This window comes from Nothoprocta perdicaria, unplaced genomic scaffold (genome assembly GCF_003342845.1).
Source record: "Nothoprocta perdicaria isolate Ctin4 unplaced genomic scaffold, notPer1 scaffold_268, whole genome shotgun sequence".
Taxonomy (NCBI): Eukaryota; Metazoa; Chordata; class Aves; order Tinamiformes; family Tinamidae; genus Nothoprocta; species Nothoprocta perdicaria.
This window is the reverse complement of record NW_020455497.1, coordinates 195,204-221,058: the sequence shown is the minus strand read 5'-3', so window position 1 is coordinate 221,058 and position 25,855 is coordinate 195,204. Positions and strand designations below refer to the sequence as shown.

The 25,855-nt window shown below is 37.3% G+C and overlaps 1 protein-coding gene across 2 annotated transcripts in view; it reads left to right on the top strand.

Moving 5' to 3' along the window:
- The window catches only part of FHOD3 (formin homology 2 domain containing 3), a 363,251-nt gene that overhangs the window by 228,389 nt on the left and 109,007 nt on the right, over positions 1 to 25,855 (top strand). For both annotated transcript variants that reach the window (XM_026040807.1, XM_026040808.1), the window contains exons 7-8: positions 15,915 to 16,026; positions 21,884 to 21,978. In XM_026040807.1, the coding sequence (XP_025896592.1) occupies positions 15,915 to 16,026; positions 21,884 to 21,978 (207 nt within the window). The remainder of the gene's footprint in view (positions 1 to 15,914; positions 16,027 to 21,883; positions 21,979 to 25,855) is intronic.

The following is a 25,855-nucleotide window of genomic DNA, read 5'->3' as shown; positions in this document are numbered from 1 at the left end:
AGAATTAGATCTTTGAGATACAGCAGTCTTTTTTTTTTTTTTTTTTTTTTCCCTTGTTTATGTAGCTATTTAATCCCATTTATTCACTCATAGGCTTTTTGTCTGTTGTCTGTTGTAGATGGACATATGTACCTCTTAATTCAGAAGGAAACTGTAAAAGCCAAAGTATGAAGTTGTAAGATTTAGTACAAATGTGCTTAGGTTTAGGAGCTGGACATGGTAATGAAGTAACAAAGTATTAGAGTCCTATGAAAGATGCTAATGAAGCTGAAGTTGATATTGCCTAATTTGCAAAACTTTGCAACAGAAGTAAACCTAAGTGTGAATTAACACCCAAATCAGGTTTGGTAAGCCTTAACCTTAGCTAGGCATAGTAATATGAGTGTGCTTTTTCCTTCTCCTTCCTGTGACTCTAAATGTATCACCCATCTTTTCGAGTTGTATGCTTGTAGGATTTCCTGCAGCAACTGAGAGTGGATATTGCAGATTTGGGTAATGTAGACTAGAGGTAGGAGGTAGTTTGGGACAGAGGAAATAAGTTTTCTCTTTGAACACAGATTTTTTTTTTTTTCATTTTAAACTGAGTTGCTCTATGTTTTCCAGAATATTTGTCACTATGATAAGAGAGTACCTTTGCCTACTATAATGACATAGCATAATTTTGTCGTTTTCCAGCTACATGAAGAAATTTTATGTTTGCTAGCATTTATGAAAGCCTGGAATAGAGATATCTTCATCTCTGTCCTGTTTCGATGGAACAGACATAAATTTCCATTGATGCTCAGTAAAGGACACTGCAGTCCTTCGGAGATTCAAAGGAGAAGAATTTGAATTGAACTTGAAATTGCTGTTGCTACTTATTTCAGCAGTGTCTTTGCTGAAATGTGTTTGCACTTCCTTAAATGAAGTTTTTAAATGCTAGTGATGTGAAAGATGTCACCATAAGTGGCTCAGAAATTCACCAAATGGGAACTTGTCTGAGCTCTGATACATTTCATGTTCATCATGGAGAACTTTGGATGTAGAGAAAGGTGTCTAGCATGTACTGATGAGAATTAGATTTGAAGATAGCAATCCCACAAACCACAACATTTCTATTTTCATGAAAAATTTAAGGATGTTGCCTCCTTTAGTTGGGAAAAGTTTAATGTTGATATTTAAGGCGGGGAAGGAAAGTCTAATGTGGTTAGCACCATCCAAAATATTTTTCACTTCTGCTCCTAGGACATTGCTGTATTATCTCCTCCAGTCGCGCTCCCCTCTGCATAATGGTTGATGCTGTGTCAGTCCACAGGTTCTTTCTGCTTTTCCTTTACCCAGCTCCTTAGTCTGCAGTTTTCTTGTTGATACCATTTTTTTTCTCTTTAAACTAAAAAAAAAAAAAAAAAAAAAAAAAAGCCAGTGAGGAAAAAGACATTGGAAATACGAATACAAGGTCATTGGAAGAATTACCATTCATCTAGTTTCATCTTGGTATGAGAAGATAGTGAACTCTCACAGAGTTCAGAGGCAGATTCTTTCCAAATATCATTAATACAGTAATTCCTTAAAGACCTGCACCTGGGAAGGAATGGCCTCGGACTGGGAAACTGATCTGCTGAAAAGGCTCTGGGTATATTGGTAGGCAGAAAGGTCTGAGCCAACAGCATGTCATAGAATCACAGAATGCTTAAGGTTGGAAGGGAGCTCAGAGGTCATCTAGTCCAACCCCCCTGCTCACGCAGGGCCACCTAGAGCACGGGGCACAGGGCTGCATCCAAGCGGGTTTTAAAGATCTCCAAAGAAGGAGACTCCACAACCTCCCTGGGCAGCCTACATAACTACATAATCTTTTTTTATTTGTGGTTTCATACACAACATATTTCTAACAACAACAACAAAAAATCCTAGAATAAGTTTTTCCAAAAAAAAATACCATTTGTTTTATCAAATTGTTTTGAAACACCCTAACTAACCTCACTCAAAAGCAGATCCTGGGCCCACAGCCTCCTAGCCCAAATTAACAGGAACATAGCCTGTAAACTGAGAAAAACTATTCTGCATTAGGCACATCTAGCATATTGCTTCCAAATTTGGGCCTCTAATACATGAAAGATGTTGATAAACAATGGAGAGCCACCGGGATACATAAAATCATGGTCTGTCTGTCCATCCTTTCCTACAATGGCTAGTAAAAACTTCTCTTTGCTTAAACATTTTTGTACTTAATGTTGCACTTGCTACTCTCTGCTAATGTTTACATGTTTTATGGCAAATTAGCAAATCTACAAACTACATATGATGGTAGTTACATTACCGTATTATCACTGCAGGTCTCTGTCAGAAATTTATGTATGTTTGCCTTTATATTTTCAGGACAAGTTAAATGTATGAAAATGCATACACTGATTGAGCACACATTATCTTTCTGGTTGTCTTTTGTGCATGAGAATTAATTCAGAAAAGATATCCATCCCAACAAAGTAAATTTTTTAGAAGTTATAACTCCGCCTTTTTCTTCAAGTGCTAAGTGCTTCTTCTCTTGAATCTTACCTATAATGATGTTTAGAGAAATGGAATAAAAACTTGCTTTGCTAGAGATTTTGTATGTAACATAAGATATTTAGAAACCCATATAAATTACTTTCACAGTAAACAGAATTGTTATGTAATTATATATTCAGCCAGGGTGGGAATTATCATGCAGGTTGAATGTCAATTTAATTGCACTCTTAAGTCAACTTCAAAAAAACTTAAATATGTATTTTTATAATATATATATATAATATATACCCCCGCACACACACACACAGAAACATACATATATATATATATATTTTAATGTGTTTTTTTGTCATACTAGAATGTGAGCACTCTCCTGGAAAGTGCTTTTTATGAGGGTATGAAAAGTAGAATGCTTGGATACGGCCTAAGGAAAAGACATTATGAACCTTAGCATTAAGACTGGGAAAGCTGTGACAAATGGTTGATTGCTGGAAAAATGCAGCCGCTTTCATTGTATATATATGGTCCTCACAAAGTAGCTTTATTCATTAACTTCATTTGGCAAGTAGTCCAAGGATAAACAAGCAAGTCTGGTTTTGCAGTCAAACCATTGATTCAAGATTCGTTTTTGGTGCCTGATTGCCTTCAGAAGTTTAAGGGTAGAGGAAAATCTTCAGTCTCTACATACAAAGAAATACAAATAATCTTACGGCTCTAGTAGTAAGTGGAATATATAGCCTTTCTCTATTTATTAGCTATTCTTTGGAGAAGCATTTGTGTTGTTATTCTTCCCTGGTTTTGTGTGTATGGTAAATATTCTTTCATCAATTTTATTATTTCAGTAGTTCAAACAACTAGTATTTTGCTTTAGAGGGTACGTGAAAAAGGATAACTTGTTAATAGGTTTGCTTGAAAAAAAAGACAGTATAGTGAATATGTTTTGAATCTTTATTAATGTGTTATCTTTAACTACTTCTATATAATTTATATATAGGTTGTTGTGATTTTTTGGTTTTGTTTTGTACTTTTGAAGTACTTCGTCTATGAGATTGTACAGTGTCAGGAAAGGTCAGCCAACCGTAGCATTGAATTTACAGGAGTTTTGGGGTGAAATTACTTAAACCCAGCCATAGTTTTGATTTTTAATATGAGTATATTTTAGTGGAACTGTTGAAAAGAACAAATTTCACATGCATAAAACCACAGAATAATAACAGAATAGTTTTCCACCATACTTAGAGACTCAAATATTTTTTTCCCCTAGAGCTCTCAACGTTTATATTATATAAACAGAACATAGTAAAGGCCACTAACTCTAGCAAGTTGAGCTGTGAGTGGTAGAACTGATGAAAGACTTTGCTATCGTATTTCTCCCCCTTTCTTGGTTTCTTCCTGCTATCCCTCATGTTCTTGGTATTATCAGTTGTGTACTGTTTCCCACACCTCTCCAGCTGTATGCAAACAACAGATTATGCAATGACTGATTTAAAGCCATGTGTGATGTAATGTTCTACGTGGCTTCCTTTTGTACTGGGTGGAAAAGTCCGTTTTACTCAAAGGAACAACAATTTGGGTCTCTCAGTGTCTCTTTCTTATTTTTCTTTTTTTCCTTTTTTTTTTTTTTTTTTACAATTATCAATTTGAGTGGGAATTTAGGTTACCATTGCTGTCAATCATGTCTGAAATCCTAATTATAGGGAAGAAGTATTCAGGAAATGGGCAGTGGGACAACACAGCCATCTAAAGGAACAAGGGTAAGGATGAAATGTTCTTCATGGCTGTCGTGTTTGAGTGGGTTAAATTTTGTAAGGACATGACAGAGAGAAGGTACTGTGATAGTTTCCTTATTTCTGTTTCTTCTATTTTATATAATGAGTGAAGCCTCATACTTTAATAATGATGACTTTCACAGGCAGGAACATTGCTAGCTTCTTCACAGCAAGGAACGTTTGCTGAGAGCCACCTGCCTGCCTCATAGAAGTATTGTGTGGCTTCATTAACTGAAAATGGTTTTCAGGTCCTTAAATCAAAAATGTGAGATAAGTAAAACACATCAGTAATATATACTTTAAAATTTTGAATTTTTAGCAGGTTGTCTAGACCTCTTCCCCTTAAATTTTGAAGTCTTTTGTCTTAACCATATTATTGACATTGAATTACATTGGATATATTCATAACTTGAATTTAGAGCTGCATAAGAAAAGCCAGAGTAACATGCTATGAAGGGGGGGATTCCAGAGAGGGGAATCAAGAGAAAGCCAGTTTGTAGATTGAGGTCATGAAGCCTTTTTTCCTCTTGCAATTTTTGGAATGTAGGTACGGAAATATCAACTTGGCCCTGCCCAAGAGAAAAAAGTTGTTGAAGCTGCCATTGTCCCAACCTTTCCTGTTGCCAGAGGTTCAGCCCAATGAACAGCAGCTCAGGACAGCATAGTTCAAGGCTCATCTCATCCATCAGTGTAAAAGGATGATAGAAAAGCTCTGCCTGAAACAGTTTTGTTTTGTTTTTTAAGGCAAAAATAATCATATTTTTCATAATTTGGTGCGCATACAGTTCTTGTAATCAGGATAACAGTAGTTACTGGTTAAATATTAGTTTGCAGCTTCATCCGTTTTAAGGAATTGTAGTTTCCAGTCATTTCATATCTTGTTTATTATCTAATTATCTGCTTAATATCAAAATATGAACTGTCATTGCTGCCAGGTGTCTGTTGCAGCAGTTTTCATCGGCATAGAGTCCAAGAAAGACAAGATCAGCTTTCATTCATTCTTTTAATCAGAAATGCACATTTTATTTAATAGAAGTGTGACGCTTGTTTAATACTGGAACACTCTGTTCAACTATTGTAACTGGGTCAATAGACCAGTGCTGTGCACTTGTGCACTTGCAGTAACTACCATAAAATTGACTAGTCAGATGGTATGCTTCCAGATGCTGTTGCATTCAAAAGATTTTAAATACTTCATAGTACCTTTTTTTTTTTTTGGAAGAAATTTGGTTTCATTTGAGACAAAGAAAGGTTATGTTATCAAGTGAATGGAGCAGACTTCACTAGACGATCTTGGTGATCCATAGTGTAAAAAAGCTAGAAAATGCTTGCTATATATTGAGGCACATATTTTCAGAAGTGAAGAAAAAAAAAAAAAAAAAAAAAAAGAGAAATGTCTTTTCCTTATCAAAAGCTGTTTGGTAGCACATTACATGCTGGTGTGAGCATTAGCAGAAATTGCTTCACATGTTACTGCAATTCCTGTCAAGCTGAACATTTTATACTTTGTCTAAGATAATACAATCACAGTTCTTACTCAGATACAGAAGGCAAGTATGCTTGTACTGAGGGTGTTCATGTGCCTGGAGTTCTAGAAAAAAATCACCGCATTTTGGAAGGGTCAATAAAAACATAAATATAGTGAAGTTGTATGATTTGAGGGGAGAAAAAGTGAAAAATCCTAATGTAAATCTTCCCAAGTGAAGCATAATACGTGGTCTGGAAATATTTTTGGGTTGTGTTTTGTAATAGAAAAAAAACACCTAAAATCTTAATGAAGCCAAACTCTTCTGTTTTAGCAACTTCTGAAAGAGAAAAGGAGAAAGACATACAAAATCGGGAAATACTTATTAGGTTTATGCTTAGGGCCCATGAAAAGGATGTGATGGCACCATCTCAAGACACTTTCCTGCTTAAGTCACCTGAGACTGAAGGGAACTTTGATCTTTCAATTTCTAGTAACCTACAGGTCTTCTTTTCTTGGCTGAATAATTGTATGCAGTTTTCTGTTAAAACAGACAAACAAACAAAAACAGTTCTCATTGGACAAACAGAGATTGTGTTTGTGGGGTAGAGAGAGATAAAAGATGTCTCTTGCTTCATATTTTATTCTGTAAAGCTCTGTCTGGTTTTAGATCCATCCTACTGTAAAATAAGGAAAAAAGCCCATAATTTAGACAATTAACTGGGACAAGAAAATCATTTCATCAGAAGATTAGTATTGTTATTTCAAAGGAGAGGAGAGGAAAACACATGAAAATCCTTGTAGTTTTTGCTCTGTCCTTGAAGATTCTGCCAAACTTCTCGTCAAAATTTGTCAAGTCATGTCTGTGTGACACAGTGATTGCTGCATGGGAAACATAGGTGAACTTAGTTCAGTGAAAATACCTAAACCAGGGCCTGGTTTTGCCTCCAGTACTCCTGGAGGAGCTTTAAAGCTCTCGTGAGCATTTCATGTATTCAACTGAGAACTAAATTGGCCCATTATCTATTTGGGCTTGTATAAACCTACTTTTTCAATTTTCCCCGCCCCCCTCCTCTGCCTCTGGACCATGATTAATGATATAAATAATCATTTCCAGGCGTGAGCTTTTTATTTTTTTTTTCTTCCCCCTTCTTGTTAAGCTAATCACTACTTGCTCATCTCTTTGTTTTGTTTGTAAGCCAAACAAATTTAATGCCCTTCTTTATCTGGATATCAGAAATCTCACCACAGATAAGTGGCAGATATATCCCACATATATATAACAGTGTGCAGACCTTGTAGTCATTATCCAGACCATTTCCAAAGTTCAGAGAAATTTAATTTTAAAAATAGTAAGTGTATGCATCTCTGCCATTCCTATCACTATATGATATATACAGAGTAAAGCTTAAAGAGACATTCTGAATTTAAAAGGCTATTGATTACTTGACAATTTTGGAGCATCTTGCACCGCAGAATTCTCAGTGGAATTGGGCACAGTTAGCAGCAGGACAAATAATGTTACTCACATTCTACCACTGGGAGAAATGTGGCACATATAGAGAAGGCATCTTGACCAAATGGTCAAATAATAAAACACTACTGGCACATAGAATAATCACGTCACTTTTACCACATCTGTACAAAGCACTGATGAGTTTCTTTGCTTTTTTTTTTGAGCATCACTCTTCAAAAATTTGAGAGAAAATAGTTGAATATTAAAATAAGTGCCAGTGTCATTTTTAATATAATTCCATAAAAATCCCAGTGCTTAAAACACATATATGGCATCCCACTCATTCTTACTATTACTGGATATAGCACATGGATCCTTTAATGATTAGGTTATGAGTCATTTGCAAAACTATTTGTCCTTGCTGTTACAGTTCTTTACCATGTATAGCCAAGCCTAAGCCCTTTCTGAAATAAATGAGTTCTAGTCCTCATCTTAGAGACAGTATCCACAGTTCCAGAGTTCCCAGCTATCTGGGATCAAACAAGTTGCTTCTCTGTCACACAGACATGAAAAAACTCTAGTAGGATGTCAGCTGCAATGGAGACATGTACATGATGCTTAAATATGGACAAGCCACTCATGAAATACTGAAATTACATAGTTGCAGAAAAATAGTATTTATCAGAACATACTAGGATGTTGGGTTGAATTAAGTTTAAGTTTCCATATTGATTTAGCTGCAAATTAGTATCCTTGGCAAAGGTCGCACATGTGATTTGCTCCAGGCTGCCAGCACTAATGATCTGAATGCGAGATGAGCCTTCTTCTGCTATATACTGCCTGGATAGTAGCCAGTAAGTACCACAATTTCTACCTAAGCTGTATGTTGCAAAAGGATGCCAACATAACATTACCCAGTTGCCCTCTCTCCCCTTCTTTTATACAGAGAATTTCAAGATTAGATATTTGAGAATAAAGACAGAAGTGTTCCAGGTACATTTTTATCTTCCAGGGGAAGAAGGCAAACAAAGAACTTGGCACAGCTCTCAGAACTGCCACAAAATATAGTCACCTGATGCCAGACTATTAGTAAGATAAGATTGTGCTGTAGGTCTTTAATACATAGCAGGCAGCTCTTATTTCCCATATTCAGTAATGCTGAAGTTGAAGCACAACCTTAGGGGCTATGTAAACAGCCCGATGATAGCAATAGTAAGCTAATGGCAAACAGGCAGATAATGAAAATAACATTTAAATGTCACTTCTTCAGATTTTCTCTTGTAATATCAGGAATGGGGAATGTACTAGAGAATTTCTTGAAAAGCATTTTATGTAGTGTTAAGCATTTTATGTAATGTTAAATAACTTCCGTTTTAAAGTCTGTTGCTTTTACAACTACAAAGTCAAATATACTTGGAAAGCAACGTCAGTGTTCAAACTCTTGCAAACTCAGAGAGGCTCCTGCAAGGCAGCCCTGCCACTGCACAGTCTTCAGAAATGGTAACCCTTCCTGTAGCAATGGCGACACTTACTGCAGCTCACCCAGCAAGTTTTCATCCTGGAAGTTTCACAATTCAACCGATAGTGTTGCAGATGCTATTGGTGACCCAGAAGGCCACATTTGGTAGGACTTAAAATTCTGTTTGTCTGCAAAAAGAGTTTGAGATGAATCATGCCAACAGGAAACAAGTATTGTTCTCTTTTGTGCTGATTTGTAAAGCTGAAATCTTTCACATTTACCTAATTAGAAATTTAGCAGAATTTGATCCCATGTTACAACTTCTTCCTGCCCTAAAATATTTTTCATAATCACTTTTTGAGATGTTTCCCTTGCATTTTCAGGCAGTATAATATTTATTTATTTATTTATTTAAGTAAAAGGCTCAAATTTGAGAGTTAAATAATTTTCTCCATCTTCTCTGCCAAAGCTCAGAGAATAAAAAAAAACTCCGGACAGGTAGACACACAAGCTAGTTCCTGAGAAACAACAGAGCCAGACAGACACAAAGTATGCAGCTGCATATTATTTTGCAGGTAGATAACAAGCTTTGCTGTATTCTCCTTCCAAGAAAGATAATATATGTTTCCAGAAATGGAAGAGGGAAAAAAAAAAAAAAAAAARGCAATAAAATGCACATTTGTCTGAAAAAGCTCTCTAAAATAGGATGACCAAGTAAACTTCCCTGGTGTATGTGCTAATCTTTTTGTAGGTATGCAAGGACATGTATGCATATATGTAGTTTTACCAGGTGGGAAACACCACTTTCTGAGCACCAAATATGACAGGAAGCCAAAGAGCTGGATAAAAACACAAATTGTATCCAAAGATAGACTCTGTAAATGTTAGAAGACACTCTTCATCTCTGCTCCACTATAGAACTTTTTTTATCATTTTTTTTGCAACTTTGATTTTATTGTTCTCATGAGTTTTATCCAGAGGCATATAAGGAAAAATTATGGTTTGTTCTGAGTCCTCTATCTGAGCAGCAAGACAGAGACAGAAATACATGGAACATATCACATTGTAAGAAATTCTGTGAGAATCTCAGTGCTTTTTGATAGATAAACTAAACATGTCATCATACTTATTTTTGAGGACTTTGGCAATTATACTGCAAGCTCGAGATAAATAGTTAGGACTGCATATCCTCATATTAGATTTTAACTGATGCCTTTCACATTTCTTCCTGTTCTGCCTCTTGTCTTCATTTGCCTGGGATTCTTCCTTGAAGGATACTGAGTCCCAGTAATTCAATGTAAAACTCCATGAAAATTATGCATGTTCTTTTTAGGATCACACCATTTAATTCAATTAATTCTGAGTAAGAGCATATTAAGTTGAGCTTGAGTCAGCAGTATGCCCTTATGTCAAAGAGGGTCAACTGCATTCAGGGGTGAGCTACTGAGGGCATTGCAAAAGACCTTATCTGGACGTCAAGTCCCATTTTAGGCCCTCAGTACAAGACGGCATACATTCACATACTGGAGTGAGCCCAGTGGGGGCCCACCAATATGGTTAGGGGGATGGAGCACAAAATATAAGGAGAGGGAGCTGGGTTTGTTCACCACTAAGAAGGGATGGCTCGGGTGTGTGGAGTGTTAGCTGGATATGGACATATGTCCAGATTTCTCTATTAATCTAGCTTTAACTTGTTTTTTGGTTAGTTGGTTGATTGGTTGGTTAGTTGGTGTCGATTTGTTTCAAACTAGAGTTTCTTATCACGTGAAATTTAGAAGGCCCGTCATAGAATCATAGAATGCTTAAGGTTGGAACGGACCTCAGAGGTCACCTAGTCCAACCCCCCTGCTCACGCAGGGTCACCTAGAGCACGGGGCACAGGGCTGCATCCAAGCGGGTTTTAAAGATCTCCAAAGAAGGAGACTCCACAACCTCTCTGGGCAGCCTGTGCCAGGGCTCTGTCACCCTCACTGTCAAGAAATGTTTCCTTAAGTTCCTGTGGAACTTTTGGTGCCTCAACTTGTGGCCGTTTCCTCTAGTCCTATCCCTGCCCACCACTGAAAAGAGGCCGGCCCCCTCCTTCTCACTGCCTCCCTTGAGGTATGGTCTGTAATGTTTCTTTGAAGAGCTTTGACCAAAATTTGTGATACAGTTGTGTCTCAAAACTGCAAACTGGATATAAGAAATGTTTGCAGAATTACAGTGGGATTTTCAAAAAGCAGATTTGGGACTCCAGGCATCATAGACTCAGAAGTTACTGTGCTGCAGGGAATAGTCAGGACCGGAGAGATGCTTTGTTCCATGTACTGCTCAAAGGAGGATCTCTCTTCTGATTATGGAGTTTATATTTTAAGCTCAGGACAGATTCTCTTTGGAGTTTTTAAGACATACAATTAACAGTAACTACTGATAGAATGAACATGTAGCCTCCCAAGCTTTGCATGTTGCAGTCCAGTCAAAATAGATTTGTACTCATAGACACTTAAATGACGATAACAGTTTCCTTGATACCTTGTGCTTCCTCTTGTTTTATCTAGCAGTTGTGCTTTGACTTATATTTAGGCACTGAACTTCTCTGGAACCTCTTTGGTGTGCATGCACAGGGGAAGGGATCTCTCCAGAAGCTGTAACAGTTAAAAAAAAGAGAAAAAGAAATCCACAACTTTAATCTCATGCACTTATTAGACTTGAGTATAAATTGCATCAGAAGGAGTATTTTGAATAGTTTGTTCTCTGAATGCAGTGAAATCCAGAATTGTTCATTTTAGAATGAAATTAATTTGTAGTTCCTCTTGTTGTAAGAGTAACTAAAATTTGCAGGTGTATTGATTTCATTGACAAGGGAATAGATCAATAAGGAATATAAGGCTAATGTTGTATAGTATTTTCTAGCTGTATGGCAATGATCTATTCTATTTATCCTGGAATATTCTGGGTCTAGCATAAGCTTTTTGTTTTTTCATCTGTCATATATGTAAAAATGGAAAATTTACATTTCTATGTAAGGATAATAACCTCAAATATGGAATAAGGAGTAATTAGTAGATCTATTTACTACCATTTGTTCAATACCACATTTTGTGGTATATCTGTGAATGTGGTATATGTTTGCACACTTGTATTAGAAAAGACAGTTACACGTAATGATTTTTTTTAATATTATAAGGTGTATTTTTCAGACAGCTATAGAAGATTGGGAGTGTAAGTTGCATACTTCCTTCTTTATCTGTTTACTTTTCTCAGAAGCCTTGTCATCTTAAAACCAGCTGTCTTTTGCTTCCTCTTCACACAGACATTGAGGTGAGGTTGTCCCCAGTCATCCTGGAATGTGGTTCCAAAGGGCTGTCTTAAATCTCTGGGTGTGAGTCTTACCTGTATAAAGATAGTAGGGTTTAATGCAAGTTCTGGTCCATTTTGGTAAGGAGGAAATTCTTCAGAGTTTGACTTCAGGACCAGTAATTTTCTTCCATTCCAAAAAGGTCTTTTCTCCTTTTACGTATAACCAGTGGTTTTATCCAATTATGAATCATAAAACCAAGCAAAATTACAGATTGTCTGAAAAACTCAGATGCAATGTAGACAGTACTAGATTTAAAGTCGTGTAAATCTTCACTTTCTGCAAGCCAGATGGATTTTCATTTTTTTCTGGTCAATAGTGACTAACTTGTTTACATTTCTTTACCTTCCGTTCTGTCTAGATGTATCAGATCAGCGTACTGAGTCTAGGAGTCAGGTCTAGGAGCAGAGTCAACATTTAGATTAGGCTTCAGATGATTTGGTCCTAGTAAGTCTTTAGTCTTTTTCAATACCCTTTTCTCCTTTAAACTTGAGTAACATGAATCCAAAGCAAATGTATCACCTTGAGTGAAGCATTGAGTATTACAAAATTTTGCTTTTTTTTTTTTTTAATATTCCTAAATTTTAAAATCTATGCTTAAAAATATTGCTTTGGACTCTTAAGCTAATCAACCTTTTGACAGCATTCCTTGTAAAGATTTAAGCTTTTCCTAGCAAATATTTAACAGCTGGGACAAGCCCTTCCTCGGGACATTAATTTTGCCGTTCGTTGTGTAGTCTGTTTGGCTGGATCTGTAACACATTTCCGATTGTCTAAATAAAAAGAGATAAAATGGGAAGGGGCTGCCAAACTCCACTGTGTAACAAGTAAAACAAGTCAAAGGGAAAATGTTAATAATTTTTCTCCTTCCTTTTGCATTGATGTCTATGTTTTGTCCTTAGCCAGAAGACACTAACATCATTTCCTCTCTCTAAATTAGCTTGCAAGTGATACAAAAATGTAATATGACAGCCTTCATAGCTTTCTTACCAAATGATTTTGTTCTTAACATCGAGAAATTTAAGAATCCTGATTTAATTCTAGAACTGTTAAAACACCACTTTCTGGTATATTTCTGGTACATCAGGAAGTCTTTTCTAATTTTTTTTTTTAACAAAATGACAGTACTAGTGTTTATGATGGAAATTTAGAATTGCTTACAACAACAAATGTTTTCAAAGTGATGATACTAGATTTTTTTTGAGATAGCATACTATTTTCCTTTCTCTTAAAACATCAGTTCCTGTTTGAACTAGAGGACTAGTTGCCTTGTGGATTTTTATACAATCAGCCTCCCTCAAAAATACTTCACAAAACTAACTCACTCAAGTATCTGTGAACTGGGTTAAGTCTCGGTTGGGTTGCACTGTGTTGTCCTGAGGCGTTACAAGTTTTTTAGCGTGACAATTGCAAGCTGAACAGGCGCCTAGCTGCATCCTAGGGCAGCTGGGATGGTCACAAACAAGCACCAGAGCACCAGTATTAGGGAAGGTCCTTCTGGCTTTCCAGCAGGAGAGGAAGATTATCAAAAAGATATATGAGCCTAGTATCTCTCACTGACTGTTTTCAAATGAAAAGATATGGAATTTCGCTGTTTACTGCTTATATGTTAATACACGCTGTTGTTAGCCTTTGGCCATGCCTTAAAGTTTTTAAGTCAAAAAGTGATATCCAATAGTAAAATTTCCTTTCTAGGGTAACTATCCTGGTTAGAGTTGTAGATGGTACATAACACAGATAGTTGTCCAGGCAGGATCTTAATATTAGAATTGTTTAGGGTAATCTGATAACTTTGTGACTTTACAAAACAAGCGGAGATTTCCTGGACATTCTTTGAATATCTTCTATTAAGCAGTTGACCTTGATTGTTAAGGGAAGCGTCACTGTTCAACAGAAGCCATGTTATACTGGGACACCAGGCAAATGCCTTGTGCAATCATGGGGCAGTGATTTGTTGATGTGTCAGCACTGCATTTCCAAGGTACAATTATGCCTTGTTTCATCATACTCCATTTTCCTTTAATGTGACTAGTCTGCATACTGTATTCCTGCTGCAGTACCGCTGCAGAGTAGGCTCGGCATCTTTGGGGAACTGGTCAAGTATGTCTCTGGGATTTGCTGGCTGTCAGCACCTGAAGTAGCTGATTTGATGATACATCAAGTCTGAAGCAGTCTAAATTTAACAATGGAAGATCTTGCACTGCTGGTAGTGTCACCACAGACCATTAAGCTCATTTCAGCACAAGTGGGAGCAGGGAAATATATGGGTCATTTGTTCACAGTAAACTCCATATTTAGCAGCAAGCTGCATTTTGGTTTATTAGCTTAAAGTGAGATCAGGTGTATCTCTGTGAACTGCAATGTCAACCCGCTGGCTCACAAGCCTATACCTGCTGTGCTTGAGTTCTTTATTAAAATTCAGATACAGTTACTGTCTTCGAGTGCATCTATAAAATGGTAGTGATTCCTTGTCTTATAGGAGAGCAGTGTCAAGGAACTGAGAAACTGAGGGAATAGAAATGAGGTAATACTGACAGAAACTATATAGATCCCTGAAGCTATATAGCAATACAGAGTAATGTATTTTTCCCCCTTCATTTGAGTGAGACATTTTAATGAGCAGGTGTTCCTGCTTCAAATGCCTACCAAGTTAATGTGATGAGACAAAGGCAGGGATTTTCTGGTGAGCAGCTCATCTGTGCCTGAATGTGTCCTAAATTAGATTTAAAGATCTGTTAGTGACAAAGAGGAGACTAATGACCACATTCTTATAACTGTCTCATTAAAAATCTGAAAAGCTGTTGGATAGATTTGTTGCAGAACAAGATAGCAGACACAGCTGATGAACTTAAAAATACCTGGTCTTCCCAGAGTGTGACAATCCCAGAACATTGGAGATTTTGTTTTGGAGACCAGACTCTTTTATTTGGCTTTAAATCCACAATTTAGAGTGAGACTATAACAGGTTTAACCAAGAATCAACTTTCCAATAACATTCTTGTCAGCTGCACATGCAGAACCCTGTCTATTAAAAATCATCCTCTTTGATTTTTATGTTGTATTTTAAACTCCAAGTATTACATTAAATTTTCTTACACACATGTAATCATGCAGAACACATACCTGAAAATATCTTGGTATGCACTTTGCAAATTATCTCATAGTAAAAAGGTCCTCTCTGGAAGGGGGACATCTGGAGAGTGGGACATCTAAAGTAAAACTGGTAGTTTTTGGCTACTGATTTTCAGTAAGTCATTTACAGCAATGTTGAGTCTTCACTGAACTTGTGCTCCTGGGAATGAGATGGGAATGAGTTAGAATGGCAAAAAGAGTTTGAAATGAATGAAAAATGAGTTTGAAAACTTAGAGGCTGCATGCTCAATTCCATTTAGTCGCATGTTTTGTGACATGCGGAGACATGGGGCAGTCGGAGATTAAACACACTTTCTCCCAATTTGCATGTGTAGTGATTCCATTTAATCATTCAATCATTGTAAGAAAAGAAGAAAGTGTGAAGAAAAAAAATCATCCTGTCATAGAGGAGTGTGAGGATATGAAAGTGAAAAAGGGAAAAAAAATATCTGCTGAGGAATAGAGGACTATGTGTGTTCTTTGTTCAGTAAATTAGGTGTATGTCAGGCTTTGGTCAAAAGCCCAAAAGAGGGATGTGTAGGTGGCATATTGGACCTCTTCTTAAGTAGTGGCACTGTCAAACTTTTGTATTCATTGATGTCTGGTGCTTACCTAGGTAAGGACTGCCGAGCAAATGAACTTTTTAGCCAGCTGTAGACATTTGTTTTCTTCGGGCCTTCCACAGCTTCATCTCTTCTGTCTGTGTGCTGCTACTACCAACACCTCTTAACTTGATGCCCTCGCATCTCTGGTACAAGGTGCTGTGCTGTGCTGACTGACCAGGTCCTCTTTTCTCTCTTCTCCTCCTCCAGTTCCGCCTCGTAGTAAAGACGGCGCTGAAGCTGCTGCTGGTGTTTGTGGAGTACACTGAATCCAACGCGCCCCTGCTAATCCAAGCAGTGTCTACGGTGGATGAGAAGAGAGGTGAGTGGCCTTATTTGGAGGGGGGATGTGAAGTTTCAGCACCTCTGAGGTCAGGGAAGAGTTTAGTCATTGATTCCAGTGACGCAAGTGTTACTGTCATGATACCTGTTTTGTGTCTCATAGCCGTGATTTCTTAATTAAAAGCTTGTTTTAAGTATTCATGTAAGTTAAGATACTTCCGAGAATTAGCTCTAGTGGGATAATGAAGAATGAAAACTTGAACAGACTCAGGTGCATCGCTCTCTACCATAGTGACTGTCTCTGCTTTCCTGAACCCCCAAGCACCCTATTTCCACTTTGGAGGCTCTCATGGGCTAGACTATCTTTCCTTGCCTTCTGGAAAGCAGCAGTCTGACTTAGAAGAGAAAATGATATCTAATCAGTGTAATCCCTTTGAAGAGAAAGACGAGGTCAGTAATAGTACAGGCTTTATAGTAAAAACAAAACCATCTGTTGTTACATTAAAATAAAGCCCTTGAGCAGATATTCTGCTGTGAAATCTGTTACCCTGCAGGCTCATGCAAAACAGTTGAATATGTATACTATGTTTTTTTACAAATAAATAGAAGAAGAATGACCCTTTCTTGTTCTTTCCGCAAAGCTTCTGCTAAGCTCCTGGGGCACTTTCTCCTGATGTGAACCATTCCTCAAGGAGGGGTTTTGAGGTTGCAAGAGTCACTGTTGTGGTCTCCAGTGCAGGGGGATTAAAAGCAAGATCCCCTCTGCAGAGTAATGGCCTCCATGCTGAATTTGTTTGGGTGAAAGGTGGTGCCAGGAATTAGGAGGAAGTGGCCAGATTTTGTTCTCCACTACCAGAAAGAAAAAAAAAAATAAAGGTCTCTTATACAGGGCAGCAGACAAGGAATTCAAAAATAGTATAACACTTCAGAATGGTAGATTCCTCAGGTTGGCTTTCTGTTTTGAATTAAAACCCTTTAGCCTTGCAATGCCATAAGCAGAAATGTAGTTACAATTTTCATGCAATTGTGAGTTCAATAATTTATTTTTACAGCCAGTCTTTAGTTTTTCCACAGCCCTCTGAACTTGCCTTGTATTTTCAACTTGTTCAAATTACCATCTGTTTGCATGCTACTAAACCTCATTAAGAAAAAGAAGAGAAAGTAGGACCCGAAACACACAACCATGGGCACTGTACCTTCTGTCCTGTAGCTGCAGAACAGCCTCAAGCAGACATTACAGTGCCCTAAAATAATAAAACAACTTTCTATTAACAAAGAAAATGTGGGGAAAAAGTGATTCTTCAAGCTGGATAGGTGATTCCTAAGAGTAAGAAGGGAAAGCTTCCCATACCTTTGAGTTGGCAGTGTCTCATGAGCTCTCCCAAATAAGTTATCCCCAAATACCCATTTTTTTTATAAGCAATTATGCTTAGCTACCAAAGAGATTCATTTTTTTCTTGTTCCATATTTAGTTCTTTTTGTAGGCCATCAGCAGAACACCCCTTTTTAGCTGTGAAAGTGCTGTTTCTGTAAATTCCATTTAGAAATTAGTGGCTTATAATTGAGGAGTACCTGCCCTCCTTAATGACTGATTTAATGTAATAGAAATAAAGAGGAAGAAAAGTGATGTGCCTTTTCTTGAAATGCGGTCATAAATCTCCCATGTATATAATTAAGTTTAGCGCTGCTTTGAAAAAAGTCCAATATTTCATGTACATACAAGGTGATGAGATATGACATAATTCCTCAACATGTGTACCACACATGATTAACATAAAGATCCTCCTAATAACTCAGCCCAGTTTCAAAGTGATCCCATCTGTCGTTTCCATGAAAGACCACATCCATATGTAAACCAAAGTACAAAGATCTGTGGAAGTGCCTGCTCTGCTCTCCGATACAAGCAGCTCATAAGAAAATAACTGCATGGTCCTCATTAAATAAGAAGTTGCTTTCCCCAACCTCTCTCTGTTTTTTTCTTGTTGCACAGCTGCAGAGGAACTTGATGTCTTTTTGGTGGAAGTGCACAGGAACAGTACTTGGGATCTGGGCAGCAGGATTAACTTTCCACCAGGTCCCCTAGGGCTGTTTTATCGCAAGCATTTTTGAATACCAAGATGAAACGCCTGCGACTGAGTTTATGGATGACATTTCTGCCGCCAGTAGTAGCTGTACTGTTTGTAAAGGGCCTGCCTTACCAGTTGTCCCCTTCTCCTTCCTCTTACCATCTGATTAGATTGCCAGACTGATCCTATAGGCGTGGTGCAAGGCTTTATGTTCACACAGGTTTAAATAGCCAGGAATACAACATTCATACATCTTTCCAAAACTGAATATTAATGTCTCAGCATCCTATGAAGGCTAGAGACAGGTGCTCTATGTGTTAATGAGTACAAACAGAGCCAATTTCTCTTTCCATCGGTCCTCACATCTGGTTGTAGTCTGGTCCTAGCTTTTCCGTGTTTAGGGCTCCATGTTTTTCATGTTCAGGGCTCCAGGCTTCCTATCAAAGTACTTGGGATAGTAGTTAACAGTGAGAAGTCTGTGAAACAGAGTTGAGCAATTCTCCCTTTTTCCTGTAGAAGGCAGGAGAACATGCAGCTTCATGCTTTCCTGCAGTGAAGCATTTCAACACTTGTGATTTTTACCTGTACTCCTGCATGGGAGTCATAACCTTATGAGAAAATCACAGTCTGCTGTCAGGAAAAAGAGGCAGACTTGCACACTGGCAGGCTCTCACCACGTGGACAGGAGGGGACGATGAGCTGGAGGCTGAGCTTTCTGAGGACCAGCATGCATAGGTTTAATTACACTTAATTTTTAGAAACAGACTTTATACCATAGGAACATTAACTAGACTTGTGTTTATACTGGAAATACATGTGAATTTTAAAAATTCAGATTTACGTTCATGGTTTTCAAAATTTGTAATATTCTGACTGTTACAAGGGTAACGGCAGGCTGGAGCTTTTAAAAAGCTCTAGGTTACAGTTTCCTCAGAGGTTTGAAACCCAACCTTAACCATCTTTTTCATATTTTCCACAATACAAATATCTTTTTTGAAGGAAGAGAGGAAAAATACATCATATTTTTCATATCTCTTATATGAACATCCTTATTTCCCTACAACAACTTAAGAGCCTAGAAAAGTTCTACTTATTTAATAAAAAATACTTAGTTCCTACTAACTTTTTAGTATAGTATTTTCCAGGATATCTTTTGCAAAGATTTCATACGCAGCCTGAAAGGAGCTTTTTAATCGTGACATCCTCTTGCATAAGAAGTGCTGCATTGGAAATTAGCTTTTACAGGTAAATTCCAGCATGCAGTCCCACCTTTAAGTTGTAATTCTGCAGGAACAGATGTATTTGGAAAAATAAGCCTCAGAGCAGAGCAGATATCTGATCTAGATTTGCCCATGCTCCATACTGTCCAGGCTACAGATTGGAAACTATAGGTTCTCATTAGCGTAAGAAGCAAGGAATACTAACCCAGGCATACTAATAGGGCACCTTCTAGACGAAATTGCCTCATCTCCAGGATCAGCAGACAGACTGATGCCTAATTTCATGCTCATTCCTTGGCTACTTGGCTTGAAATCACAATAAGGAAAGCAGCATTTCCAAAGAAAGTCTTCATCCACTACAAATTGGAGTAGCTGCATAAAAGTTATTATATTGTTTCCTACTGACAACAGCTGAGGAATGGATGGAGAATTTCAGATATAAGGATGTTCTTTTGGAAGTCACACAGCATCACAGAATGGTTAAGGTTGGAAGGGACCTCTAGAGATCATCTAGTCCAACTCCCCTGCTCCAGCAGGGACACCCAGAGCACATGGCAAAGGGCGGCATCCAGGTGGGTCTGGAAGACCTCCAGAGAAGGAGACTCCACAACCTCCCTGGGCAGCCTGTGCTGGGGCTCTGTCACCCTCACAGTGAAGAAGTTCTTCCTCACATGCAGACGCAACTTCCTGCAGTTCAACTTGTACCCTTTGCCCCTTCTTATCACTGGCAATGACCTATGGCAAGTAGCAGTAGCCTAATTAAAGCTTTTGAAAGGTGAATGGGCTGTTATGGGGCTGTGTCACTAGTAAGTTTGCCTAATAAACAATTAATTTATAATATGTTCTGAAACAGAGAAGTAGCATGGGCAGAGCAAATTATTTGTCATCATTGCATGCAAAGAGCAAGGAGACTCCAGTAATGGGGAAATACAGAGACATTTAGAAAAAAGAATCAGAGCATCAGAATACTGTCTTTAAAAAACAAAACAAGATGCCAGTAAGAATAAAAACTGTCTGCAAAATAAAGGCATACTTCCCTAGAAGGACTTTCACTGAGTAATGCAGTGTGGATTCAGTAATTAATTTTTCATGTTATTGGCAACATTTTCAAATGGCATTGTTATAGGTCAGGCTCACATAGTTTCCCCATTTTTTTTCTCCTTATTTTCTTCCATTTTTATTTTTCTCTAGAAACCACAGGAAGACATTTTTGTAGTGAGGATATCATTCTTGCTGATCATATATCATTTGCGAGTTCAGTGAATTTGTTCCACATGTCTTTTGAACATGTGCTGCACAAAATGTCTGGTAATATAGAGAATCTGGTGAAGAGATGCTGAGTGTGTTCTTTGCACAACAAATGTGCTTCAATTAGTGTTTGATCACGAGTAAGTTTTGGGGTGTGAGAATGAATCCTCCCTGCTTTGATTTGATTTTGCTTGAGGTAAGGAATCTTTTTCAGTATTAACAATGAAAATTCAGTATTAATATTTTTCAGCAATAAAGATCAGAAAATATCTCAATCAAAAAGGGAGGAAAAGAAAATAACAAGGAGAAATATTACTGTGTGCTCATTAGTAGGAGGACACTTTTCGCACAGCGCACTGCCAGCACTTGGAAAATTGAGATCTTCAGTTATGAGGGATTTGATGTCTGTAAAGCAGGATGTGTATGCATGCATGCACACTTGCACAGTATTAGCATGAATAAGCAATGGCTGTCATTATAGCAATCGTGACCTCAGGGTCACTGATCAGTCAGCTATAGGTTGTTGTGATGACACATTCACATTTTACTGCCTGTTTATTCTCCAAGAGCTCCCATTTTCATGATGTTGAAGACTCAAGCCTGTTAAAAGAGTATGCATTTTTCTCTCAGGAAACTTTTGTATTGTTTTGAATACGAACTGTTTCTGCAAAGTATTTCTATCATTAAGTTGAGTAGCTTTAAGTTAGGTTTAGCTTTCTGATTTGTTTTGTTCTGACCTTTACTCCAAAAAAAAAAAAAAAAAAAAAAAAAAAACCACTAAATTACAGACTTTAATAATTTAATTTTCTAAAATAAAGTATTTATGGGTTTTTCTTTAGCACATGTACCCATTTGCCTTTTAACCAAATAAAAGAGGATGTTTTTACAGGGTACCTTACACACAAGACATTATCCTGACTATGACTGGCATTTTCCTGTGAACGTTTTTAAGTACAGTAAGTCAACTAAGCCACTTTGCTGTTGGCATCAGGTCATCTAAAGTACATGGAGTAAAAATGTACATGTACTCCAGTACATGAAGTAAAAATTATTTCATCTGATTTTAGAAGTCCACCAAAACGAGTTAACAGAGCTTCCTGCATCATCAAGGCAGAGAAATTGGTACTTTCAGGAAAAGTCCTTCCAACATATTTCAGATCTCAGTTTTAGGATGCCTCAGAATGCTTTCACTGACCATAGTGACTTAAATCTCCATTAATTATAGAGGAAGGTAGAGATAATTATCTTTTCATGCCTTGCTCTTGGCTGTCTGAATCCAAGTTGTTCTACCTCTTGGATAAATGTCAAAGCAACACCTTCCAATTTTATTCACCTTTAGCAATGGTTTCTGCCTTACCTCTAGGAGCCAAGCCATGGTCCAATATCATGGAGATCTTGGAGGAGAAGGATGGAGTTGATACTGAGCTACTGGTTTATGCAATGACATTGATTAATAAGGTTGGTGTTCTTCTCTGTCTTTTTTTTTTTTTTTTTTTTTTAAGTGTGATTGGTGGTGGTAATATTAGTATTTGCGTAATGCTCCACCTTCCTGAGAATATATGACAAAAAAAGACCTGTCACTCAGAGGCTGAAGCAGAACTGCAATTTTGCTTGATGTTGTGCACAAGCATATCGTGATATGATTCCTCTCCTAAAGCTGGCAACAGAGCATAAAACAAAACCTGGCTAAACGAAGGCTAGCGCAACAACTTGTCCAAGGAAGGAAAGCAGGCAGTTACTGGTGAAAAGATCACATGTTCACAAAGACTTGCATTGTGCATAGACAAGACTTGTGTTTTGCATAGACCTACAGCTTCAGCTCATTTCTTTTCACTGTGTACCAAATATGATGAATTTAACAGATCTGAGTGCTAGTAAGAACGTTTCTGCATGAAAGTAGAGGGAAAATGTGTTGGGGTATTTTTTGCTGCTTTCTTTATAGTTTTTGGAAACCTTTATTGAAAGTGGTTGTTTCACAGTAAAAGGAAACATTGTTTAAAGTACTGGCACACACTAAGATGAGGGAGGTGAAAGGCCTGTAAAAGTTGAAGTTTGTTAACCTGAAGTCCTGAATAATTAGTATATAGTCCTCAAATTCTAAACAAATCTTTAGATGGACTCAGTTTAAAAGTGGATCTTTTAAAGAATACAAGAAGTTAGGATATTGCTAGAAAATCAGTATAACTTTTTGTTTTATTTATTTTGTTTAACTCGGACCTTTTAATAGGTCAGAATATTACAGGATATTATTATTATTCACTACGCTCTGTTAAAGATACTGAGTTTGTCAGTAGACACCATGCATCAGCATACCAGCCTACTCTACATGGCTTTGAGGGAGTCTTTTGTTTTCTTTTTTATTCAATAAAATACTTTGTTAATGGTTTTATTGCCCAGTAAAGATGTCTAAGAGGACATCTCCTGCTCCAGAATCATCACTGACATCATGGCACTTTCATTTAGGGCTGCCTTTGCTCTCTGTTTCATGCTTTTGGCTGTAAATAGTGTTAAATTTGAGTCAGCTCTAAACTTGTTTTTTAACATTTGCATTTTGTGCCTCATTTTATATACTGGATCATCTTTCTACAAGAATTGTCTTAATTGTTCTTACCAGTATCATTGCCTGGTGACTGATTTTTTAAAATATTTTGCTCTGTATTGCCTCTGTCATCCTAGAATTGATTCTTTTAGTTTGCTTTTTTTTCCCACTACATTTAAAACTATTTTAGGAGGACATAGTTCTTTAAAAACAAACAAAAGAAAAGCATCTCACAATCAAATGAGCAAAGCCATTACAAAGATCAAGGACAGGAATTCCACAATGCCATGCTTATAATTATGATCTGGCATATGGACAGCTTCATGATGCCTTTAATGGGATTTTATTTCGTAATTATAGAGAAAACAGCAAGCAACATATCACAGTTGTAATTTTTTTCCCCACAGAGAAGACAAAGAAGGCTCAGATGGTTTCCACTTCTTAAGGCGAGGAATTGTCAGACTTTTTTCAGTGCAGACAAAATGTTCATGAGGAATTTGCTTTAAGGAAACATAATCCTGCTGCCTTCTCTTTCTCCAAGGACAGATTTACAGACTACTGTTGAATACAAAACCCCCTCAACAGCCATTGCTGCAGTACTTTTATCATCTCAATCTTCTCTGCTGATGCTTAGTGAAGATTGAAGTTATTCATGTTAGCCAGTGTCATTAATCTATTCTTATTTTTTGTGTTTTTAGGCATTAATGAATCTCTTAAATGAGACTAGTCTCAATACAGATACCTCTGGTTTTTATAGTTCCAGTGTAACCCTTTCTATCTCCCTTTAGTTCCTGCGGTCTGTTAGCTCTTATTCTAATCCCTACTTTCTTCATTTTAACAACTAGTTTCCCATGTAGCACTTCCACAGAAGTTTTAGTGTGGTTCAGATAGATTAAACCTTTTGTTTTCTTTATAAAAATCAAACTAGTCATCAAGTATAAAAAGAAAATTCCATGTTGTATTTAATTCATTTGACCATTTACTTCTATAATTTAATTATTGATTTTTTTTTTCAAATTTGCTATAAAGCTCTTTATAACTGAGATTATGCTGATAGCTTTACTTACAGCTGTTTGATTACTGTTGTTCTTTTCACCTACATGTTAGGCATAGCAGAGAAAAAATGCAATACAAATTACTATGCTGAAATCGTTTAAAAATAGGATAGAATTATTACTAAATGTGTCAAAAGCGGTACTTTTTAATATATACAGATAGCACTTACTGTATTTTTTTCAGACAGTGTAAGACTAGCATTTTAGCACCAGCTTCTAGGCCACTGTTAATTAGGAGGAATGCAGGGCACTCCCCAGTGGTCCTTTAGCTTTAACTGAAGATGTGCTGTTTCAGGCCAGTGTGGTGTTAATATGGGAGCTGGCCCCACATTTTTCTGTGACCTCTCCTCAGTGCCTCAGAACTGCCACATTGGAACAAGGATCATTTTAGATCCCGTGTCCTGTGCCTGATAGGACCCAGCACCAGATGTTTCAGAAGATGTGGTAGTTCCCAGGAAAAGATGCACACGAGAGATGCTTCTTCCTGTCCAAGAGTAATTGTCTAATATCCTTGCACATGCTTGTTTAGTGTGTAATGCATTTCATCATATCATGTAAAATTTAGATAGATAGCATCGCTATTTAGTGTGTGGGCCTTCTAGCAGAGCTCAATCTGTCAGATGTTTAGTAACCAGGGTAGCTTTCTTCTATGACTTGGACCTCTACACATGAACTCAGCATAATTAGCTGGACTATCTGTGGTCTGCATCATTGCTTTAAGCTATTAGTGTTTTGTTTATGACAAAAGATACCATACTTATTAATTTTACTGCCTAGTGCCACCCAGGACAGCACTTTTTAAAAATGGTGAAGAGGGAGAGCCTTTCAGTTTACAGCTAGGCATAGTCTAGGGCTAATTTAAGTCTAGTTTCAAAATATTGAATATTGAAAAGAATGTTATGCTATTAGCAGTTGTTTATGCTAATAGGCTTGATCATCTAGGCAAGCATTTGATGGTTTTATTCTTATAGAACTTCCCTCAGGTCCACTCCTCCCCTGCCCCTGCTGCCTCACCACAAGTTTTTTTGCCTTTCTTTTCATTCAGATTGTTACTGTTTGTTTTAGGTAAAATCTGTTAGATTTTGGTCAAAATGTGATTAAAAAGATACATTAATCCCATAACTTTTAGGCCTGAGTTTTGGTTCTAATTTAGCTCACCATTGCAAAAAGCGATGCTCACAACAGAACTCACAGCTGAGCAGTCATTCCCATAAAAACTTGAGAGCAACTTGTAAAATAACAAAACAAACAAAAATCCTATAAGAGTCTCTCCTTTAATTCAAAGATGTTCTTGGAAACTGCAAATGGACAGAAGTGAAGGAATAAACCTTGGCACTCAGAATCATGTTTTCTTTGCATTCTCAAGCGTTTGAGATTTGAAATCTCACTACTGGTCTCACTAGTGGTACCACAACATAAAATCCAACAAGTAAACCATAGTGTCTGGTTTAAACATGCTTCTCCCACAAAATGAAAGTTAATTCTCTAACTATTTTTTTCAGTCTTTAGGACAGAAGGAAATACTTGGGACTTATATGAGTATTTTGATAATGGAGTATCATTTTGATCTCAAACAATAACTTGAGGAAGGTAGAAAAGACCTTGCAAGGACTTGCCAAATTTATGCTCCCAGTGCTCTGCTGATCATGACCATTTTCTGCTTGATGAAGCAGTGATGAAAATGGGGGCACACTCCTGTTTTCTGATACAACAAGCCAGAATTACTTACGCAAGCACTTCA